Genomic DNA, 9,346 nt, shown 5'->3' on the forward strand with positions numbered 1-9,346 from the left:
TCAAATAGTGCACATGGCTCTCCTATGGTCGTGAAGTTTGTTATAAAAACTCCAGACGTCTGAAACCTTTTTTACAACTACTTCCAACCGCGCCCTTATCTGACGCCATTTTTTCTAATCAAAAATTGTATGCATAGCACATGCGTATAAATAAACGTGCGAACATTTGAGTGGGCACTGGCAGATCTGAAGCCTCTGTCAGCTTCGGAATATTCGAATACTTCGTCTCAGCCCTAGTTTAAACATGCTTGTCCAAACAACAGGATACACGGTTTGAACTTAATCTTTTCAGAGTATACTTTGTGAGAGATGTATATTATATAGGACAAAATCAGACTACTTGAAAACTTAATAACTTTGTTTCATAATAAATGAAGTTAATTTAAATATACATTTCTTTTTACAGTGCAAAATACAAGATATTTTAGCTTAAAACTAATTAATTTGCTTTGAGCAAGGATAAATAACTGGTATAGAGGTAAATAAACTTCAACTGCAAACAAAAGCCAAAATTTAAATTTAAAAAAGGCCACAAGAAGTGCAATGCAGCTAAGTATTTTAATCAACTTCTTCAATGGTTGGACCAGCACCAGCTGCACCACTCCCTGGAGCTGCTCCACCACCAGGCATGCCTCCTTCAGGAACCCCACCAGCTTGATACAACTTTGTAATGATTGGATTACACACTCCCTCCAATTCTTTTTGTTTGTGATCAAATTCATCTTTTTCTGCCAGCTAAGGTGAAAGGAAAGTGTCACTTGAAATTAATTCTTACAACATTAATAATACCCTTCAACATTATGTTAAAAATAACATGAGATGATTATAAATTAATGAGAGAGAGTGAAAAAAACAAACTTTAATGTAATAACAATGGAAGAACAAGATATTAACATCTAGTTTTTAATTTGAGTTCAGAGATTAATCCTATAAGAAAATCTATTTTTATCAATTCCTTGATGCTTTGGTTTAAAATTCAAAAGAAATACTAAAAAGGTTCTGTAATAACAGATAATCACACACTCACATGTATAAACTTAGTACTAGATATATAATTGAAAATTTTTAATTTTCAGCTTCTTACAAATTTTAAGTATATTAGAATTCTACAAGGTTTTTTTTTATTATGTATAAATTTTTTATTTCTGTCTTTATGATTTTAACCATGGACTGTATAGTTTGCTGTGATTTTAAAATGGGAGTTCATATATTTTAAAATATTTGTTTTTAGTATTTCATATATTATTGTTACATGTTACATTTTCAACAGGACTTACTTGGTTACTGTCCAACCATTTGATTATTTCCTGAACTTTATCCAAAACCTTTTTCTTGTCCTCCTCAGAAATCTTGTCCTTCAGCTTCTCATCCTCCACTGTAGATTTCATGTTGAAAGCATAACTCTCCAATGAATTCTTGGCCTGTATTCTGGCTTTCTGTTTTTCATCATCTTCTCTATAATTTTCAGCTTCTTTTACCATTCTTTCTATTTCTTCTTTAGACAGACGACCCTTGTCATTAGTAATAGTGATCTTATTCTCTTTTCCTGTGCTCTTATCCACAGCAGTGACATTCATAATGCCATTGGCATCTATATCAAAGGTAACTTCGATCTGAGGAACTCCTCGAGGTGCTGGAGGTATACCAGTTAACTCAAACTTGCCCAACAGGTTATTGTCCTTAGTCATGGCACGTTCACCTTCGTACACTTGGATAAGCACACCTGGTTGGTTATCCGAATATGTTGTAAATGTCTGGGTTTGTCGGGTTGGGATGGTAGTGTTGCGTTTGATAAGAGTGGTCATTACTCCTCCTGCTGTTTCAATACCCAAGGAAAGGGGTGTAACATCTAGAAGCAATAAATCTTGCACCTGCTCTGACTTGTCACCACTCAAGATTGCAGCCTGCAAAGTAGTTGTACTTGGTCAAACAAAGACAGCCATGCAAGGTTACTTTTAACCAGTAACCAATTATGTTACTGGAAAAAGAAAAGTTGCATAAATAAGCTGTAATACTGGACTGGTAAATATTATATTCAATTCTTGTATTAAAATCATTCGAAAACTTTAGGCTCCTTAACATTTTCCTAAGAACACACAACTTTGAACACTCATTTGTTAAAACATTTAAGCACAAAAGATAGAATTTTTGAACTTGAAGAAAATTGCTTTAGGCATACACACATTTATTATTTTTATAAAGTTATGTGCAATGCAAAATGTAAGATATTTTAGGTTAAAACTTGTCATTTGCTTTAAACAAGAATATACAAGTTGTGTAAATTCTTATGACAAGAACATACTCCCTTTATCAGTTAATTGCAAGTTGTACCATCAAATAATTCATTAATTTATATAGTTGAAGATAAATTATCTTACTATAGATGTGTGTTTATATTTTTCTTTAGTAGATTAATAACATTGCTTATACATTTTAAAGTATTATTTTATTTGTGTGTTGCTGTTGAATTTCATTTTGAACTTCAACTATTTTAATGTATTTTTTGAAGTGAATATAAAAGGATATCCAAGTGACTTACTTGAACAGCTGCACCATATGCAACAGCTTCATCAGGATTGATACTTTTGTTCAGATCTTTACCACTGAAGAAATCCTGAAGAAGCTTTTGGATTTTTGGGATTCTGGTAGATCCACCTACAAGCACAATATCATGAACTTGACTTTTATCTAGCTTTGCATCCCTCAAAGACTTTTCAACTGGTTCAAGAGTGCCTCGGAAGAGGTCAGAATTCAATTCTTCAAAACGAGCTCGTGTAATAGTTGAATAGAAGTCAACCCCTTCAAACAAAGAGTCTATCTCAATGCTAAAAATGAACAAAGAATTAATTACAAATTAAGTTTTATAGCTGACCAATGTATTGAAGATTGGTTTTTATTTGATGTTTTTAGATATCAAAAACAATACAAAAGAAATAGTAGTAACCAATTTCAGCTACTGTGTAAGCTAGATAATAATAAAAACAAAGAGCAGATATAATATATATATGTTAAGTATCTTAAGCATATTACTTTCACTTTGTCTCTCACTTACACCGCATTTTAAACCTATATATATTTATTTTTTGTTGTTGTTTTTTGTAGCTTAAACACTGTTTAGGTGAATTTGTCTTCTCACAAATAGTATTCTAGAATTAGTAAGAAGACTTATCAGGTGGCAATATATGGTGCATGTTGAAAAGTTTAATAACTATTTTGGGACTTCTACACGTAATTAACTCAGTTATTATAATAGGTTATTTGTTTTGAGTTTTTGCACAAAGCTACCAGGATCTACCTGTGCATGGCCATCCATAATTTTGAACTGATAAAACTGGTGGGAAGGTCACTAGTCAAAAGCCCCCACCACCACCTCGTGTCTGACCAGAAAGTGTAATTTGAACACTATTATATTGCACCTACAGCTCCAAAGTGCAGAACACACTTCTGCAGCAATGGGACATGAACCTTAAACCCTCAAATCCACAGCCCAAGCACTTTAACCATAAGGCTACACCTGACCCTACTAAAATAACTCTAATTTAAAACTTAGGTAGAAGCTGTGATAACAGGGGTTGTTGTTTTTTAACATTTTTTCACTACAGTACATAATGCTTTTTGTACCAATTTTGGGAAGTATACAAATATTTCACTATAATAATATTATTAGTATTAATGATAACAGTATTTGGGGAGTGGGAGTGGAATTGCCAGCCTGATACCTTTTCAACAGCTGAATCATGATTAGGTTTCCAACAGGAACACCTGTGTGGTACAGGATGGTGCTATTTGTTTTCTACCCCTTAGTTAACATGCAATATTTTTCGACATACAGAATCAACCAAGTAAACAACTTACCTTCTCTGTATCCTAGTTGTGCATGGTACCAAGATTACTCTTAACTGGTCATTAAATGAAAGGTAGCTATAACTTCATTTGTGATGTCCCAAAAGAGATAACTATTTTAAAAGTGGTCTTAAAATGTGGGAGTAATCTGTGAGCCCTGAGCTACTGTTCTTTGTTCTTGTTTTGCTTTCAAGTATAAAAACCCAGGTTTTCCAGATAAGAATTTTTTAATATTGTTTGTGAGATTTAGACACTTTTAAAAGAGCTTTTATTTTGAGCCTTTAACTAGTATGTTGTTTTAACTGTGAGTTTTAGCTTCTCAGAGTTGGCTCACTTTAAACTGTTGTGAGAGGCCTAATAAACATTTCTCTCTCTCTCTCATTCTCTCTTGCACACAAACACTTTGATTTTTTTATTTAAAGATTGTGGATCTTGTACACCACATCTTTCTTTCTGTTAAAAACACAGGGAAAAACAAACTTTTTTTTTGCAGATTCTACTCCATTACTCTGTTGGAAATCATGGTAACAATGAGTTCTGGTTACAGTAAGGGACAGCATGTAAAATAGTTATATACTACATACACTAGATTTACATAATGTTTACTGTTCTGTGTCCAGTAACTTAAATCAGATTTAAAATAATGCATACTTCATTAATTGTATTAATTTAGTTGAGGTATATTAATCCTTTTTTAGAAATAACCTTAGACCAAAATAATGCATACTTCATTGATTGTATTGATTTATGTGAGGTATATTACACTTTTTTTAGAATTAACCTCAGACCAGATTAAGTGAAAATGCAATTAAATGGGTAATTGAAGATTCATAAGAACACTAGTTTGACATTCCCTTTTTCTTCAAGATCGATGATAGGACAAGTTTATCATCTTGCAAATTTCACTTCAATTTGCACAATAATCTCAATCTCAGTTTACCTAAATGAAACCAACCAAGGGTTAAATATATCTTTTGTCATGGGTAGAGTTTTATATTTTCTCCTGTATCTTAGACACATCTAGTAGATAAAGAAAATTTTCATGATATTCCAAACCAGCAAAACATTTATGACATACATGTTTCCAATCACACAAAAATAACCAACCTGGCTTGAGAGCTGGAAGAGAGTGTTCGCTTGGCTCGTTCACACGCAGTTCTCAATCTTCGTAAGGCTCGTTTGTTAGTAGTAAGGTCTTTTTTGTGTTTCCTTTTAAACTCTTGAACAAAATGATTGACCATGCGGTTATCAAAGTCTTCTCCACCTAAGTGAGTATCCCCAGCTGTTGATTTAACCTCAAAAATTCCATCTTCAATGGTCAAAATGGAAACATCAAAAGTACCTCCTCCAAGATCAAAAATTAAAACATTCCTCTCACCTGTGCCCTAAGAGAAAAAAGCAACAAAAAACTTAAAATTAAAGATTTCAAAATGTCCATGTAAAGTAAACAAAGCTTGTATTTTTTTTAAATTCCTTATCAGATTAAATATTTAATCAATGTCAATTCTTCAAAACTCATTAGCATTACTTCTAGAGCCAATAGGTTCTCTTATATTAAAGCATACACAAACATAACTGCTAATATACCTAAATAAAGCTCACCTCAGGTACTCAGGTAAAAAACAAGATCTCTGTAACCCTAAGTCTGCATAAATCTATCTTGTTGAGACACACAACCCCTCTTCTCCATAATTACTCATTCAACCCTTAAATATTGTTAGGATTTATTGCCCACACCTGAAATATAGAAAGCCTCAAACTTGAGAGTTAAATGTGTTTTTAAATTATTCATATAAAAATTTAACTAAAATACCATCAATGCTGCTATTGATACTTTTAATTGCTGCATGTATCTCCAATATATATTTTACACAGAAATTTGACTATTTCACCCAGTATTTTAGTGAATTCCTTACATAGTGTTGAATGAGACAAAACATAAATGTAATATAACAACCCCCATCTGGCAAATTGTTTCAGACAAGCCATTATCAACATTATAAGCTACCACATTTGTGTAAAAAAAAAAAGAAAGAAAGAGTACATCTTCAATTTGTAAACTAAACTATGCTTCATCTCCACAAAATTCTTAATCCTTAACAATCGTTCCAGTTTTAGCTCTAGTTTTATATGCGCTTCACTGCTTACAAACTGTAGTATTCTTTGAGAAAATCTTCCATTGCAAAATACAAATAAACTTTAAATGCTTCGTTGTGATCATCAGTAACTTCTGTGGTCCTCAATCGTTTTTACATGCATAATTATAAGCATAAAATTAAAAATCACCAATTACAACACCTTTTTATCTAGGCCATACGCAATAGCTGCAGCTGTAGGTTCATTAATTATACGAAGTACATTCATTCCAGAAATGGTTCCAGCATCCTTCGTAGCCTGCCGCTGGGAGTCATTGAAGTAGGCAGGTACAGTGATTACAGCATTTGAGATTGTCTTCCCTAAATATGCCTCTGCAATTTCCTTCATCTTAGTTAAAACCATAGAAGAAATTTCCTCAGGGTAAAATGATTTGACCTCCCCTTTGTATTCTACCCTGATCTTAGGTTTTCCTCCATCATTGATTACTTCAAATGGCCAGTGTTTCATGTCCTGTGCAACTGTTGGGTCATCCCACTTTCTGCCAATGAGGCGTTTTGCATCTGTGAAAGGTATTAGGGAAATGCTTATGGGTAATGCAACCACAGTTTGTAAAAATATTGTAACACATATACAGTGTACAAGCATCTACACACAAAATATCTCAAAGTGACAGTTGATCAAATTACCTTAAAATCTGATTTAGCAATTATATATGAAATTAATAAAAAGAACTATAAATTAAGTTAAATATTTAACTATAAATAAAGCATATTTGGGCTTAATACATGTATAATTACATCACATTTAATATACACAGATATAGTTTATTACTATCAAGAAAGTTTTTATAAAGTGCTTTAAAAAGTATAATACCATATGATTTACAACAAAATAAACTAAAAATTTGTAAGTTCTACCTGAAGGTTAGCATTTGCTTTATTATGTAGTTTAAGTTTGATACTTACCAAATACAGTATTATTAGGGTTCATTGCAACCTGGTTTTTAGCTGCATCCCCAATAAGTCTTTCTGTATCTGTAAATGCTACATAACTGGGAGTAGTGCGGTTTCCTTGATCATTAGCTATTATTTCTACTTTTCCATGCTGGAACACTCCCACACAAGAATATGTGGTTCCCAAATCAATACCGATAGCTGTTGCTCTGGCCATAATCTTGAAGGGAAAACAAAAACATATATATATCAAGAATTATTCTTAAATAAGGCATAGTATAGACCTGCTTTTAGAAAATCTGTTTGTGGACTTTGGCCAATGTTAAAGTACGTATTTCAACGTCTTATCATAATTCACTTTTAAAAATTAGAAAGTGCTTTATCACCACTATGATATAACAAGTATATTTTTAAGTAAAGCACTGTAAGCTCCTTTATTTAAATCATATGTGTGTTGCATTTCAAACTGGTTACATTTGATGTTACTGTAGGTTTAAGGAAGTGTCCAACAAGACAAATAATTTAGAAAGCTAAGTTTGGGTCAAAGATTCAAATTATTGTTATAACTTTGGAATCAAAGAAACTCTGCTTGAGGCCATAGACAAAAGCTATTGAAGGAATTACCCAATTAAGAAATTATTTGATGACCCCCATTCTCCAGCACTTGATGTTTCTCTGTGTAATAACTTCTACCTATAGAATCACTAACAATCTTCACTAGAAACTACAATTAAAAATATCATAAAAAGCGTCTATGAACACAGTGGCCTAGTTTCATCAGTTGAGTATACTTACTGATACTAAAACTTAAAGGGATCATTTCAAAATATGTAATACTTCAAATATACAATACCTTTCTCAGCCTTGCACTTGTGGCTATAATTCCTAACAAGTTGCATGTTTTGTAAACAAAAAATAATAATGGTAAACTAGGCTAAATTAACATATTTGTAAATGACTTAAATAAAATGGATAAAAATTATAACTTACTCGCATAATCCTTTTTAAACCATAACAACTGTTGTTCCCGAAAACAAATAATATATTTAGCATTTAGACCAGTACTTTGTCTTTTGTATCCCAGCCGGCCTGTTAAGCCCTGGTATTAGTGAAAGGCCTCGTCAGTAGTGGATAAATTGGGTTATGTTGTGTGGTTAACATATTATAAGAATATATATTAACATTCTCGTCTGCGTTCACTCGTGGATTCTTAGAACTAAGCCTTTATTGTACATTGCCTGCTAAAAAATACTGTTATTATTAATGGCTGGAAACGGCTTGAATGGGTAATGAAGAAAACTTTAATATAAGTTTAAAATAACAGCAAATGTACGACGTTTCGACAAGATTTTGTCATCATCAGGTACCCATTCAAGCCGTCTCCAAAGTGGAGTTCCTCGTCACCGAATTTGAATACTGTTACTATGTTTATTAATGCAAGACGTACGCTTTAAAACAAGTTTAAAATGTTTAGAAAACAGTAATTCAAAAAATTAACGAGAGCCCAAAATAAGAAATCCTACAACCCATGCGTTTTTGAAAAATAGACATTTCTTGAAATTTAGTATGCACCTGATGAAAAACGACTACCTTTTGAAAGTATTCGAGTCATACTTATACTACGGCTTCTTATTTTTGTTTTAAAATAAGTGTTACTACGCTTGATATGTTATGATAATAACAATGCCATACACTATTATTAGAAAAAACTTTTGTTAAATCTCTTTTCTACAGATTATGTAGTGAGACTGGAGTGTAATTTTTTAACAAGATTAAATAAATTATTCCTGGAGCACAGTAGTCATTTTTAATTATTTTTTTTTATATAAGTTAGCTATAACATTAACAAGTTTTGTTAACTTTAACTCAATTACAAAATACCTGATAGTGATACGGCGTTCTAACACCAGTTATTTAACCAGCAAACACGGATAATTTGGGTAGCTATCTTTTAAATTTAGTTTAAACCAGAAAACAGTCCTAATCTTCAAGTTCCTCGCCCAACGATACTCTAGAACAGTATGAATGTCCAAATATAGCGAGACAGATTAAATAGCTTTATATTTGTAATTGGCAACGGATGTGACGCACGTTCGAGAAAATTCAACACGAGACTTATACCTTTTTGGTGCTAAGAGAAGAGTCTGATTATGTTTGGCATGTTTTCCAGCTGTATTACGGTTTGTCACGTGACAGTTAAATATTACTAGAGCAAGTTTGGCATAAGAAGTTCGACAAACTTCGTAGGCCTAGTTAGGATGCAATTCTATGCTAGAAAATTTAGTATTTCAAAAGTATGGATAAAAATAGTAATATTTGTGAAGGCTTTAGGTCAACGATTTCTGAGTGTGATTGGGGTCACCAGAATTTTACTAGCGTATCTTAATATGTACTAATTTTTATAATTGCAGATTATGCAAACTAAGTAACTAAACGAAGTTAACGCCAGTAAT

General features: G+C 32.4%; 1 protein-coding gene across 1 annotated transcript; it reads right to left on the reverse strand.

Annotated features, from left to right (window-relative positions):
- Positions 1–321: 321 nt before the first annotated feature.
- On the reverse strand, positions 322–8,930 carry LOC106463220 (heat shock 70 kDa protein cognate 4). The gene is made up of 7 exons (XM_013923214.2): positions 8,775–8,930; positions 6,906–7,113; positions 6,142–6,500; positions 4,951–5,228; positions 2,540–2,825; positions 1,278–1,904; positions 322–735 (listed from the first exon to the last, which is right to left on the reverse strand). The coding sequence occupies exons 2-7, from the start codon at positions 7,108–7,110 to the stop codon at positions 559–561; spliced, it is 1,932 nt and encodes a 643-aa protein (XP_013778668.1). The 5' UTR covers positions 7,111–7,113; positions 8,775–8,930; the 3' UTR covers positions 322–558.
- Between the last annotated feature and the right edge of the window lie 416 nt (positions 8,931–9,346).

This window comes from Limulus polyphemus, unplaced genomic scaffold (genome assembly GCF_000517525.1).
Source record: "Limulus polyphemus unplaced genomic scaffold, Limulus_polyphemus-2.1.2 Scaffold1350, whole genome shotgun sequence".
Taxonomy (NCBI): domain Eukaryota; kingdom Metazoa; phylum Arthropoda; class Merostomata; order Xiphosura; family Limulidae; genus Limulus; species Limulus polyphemus.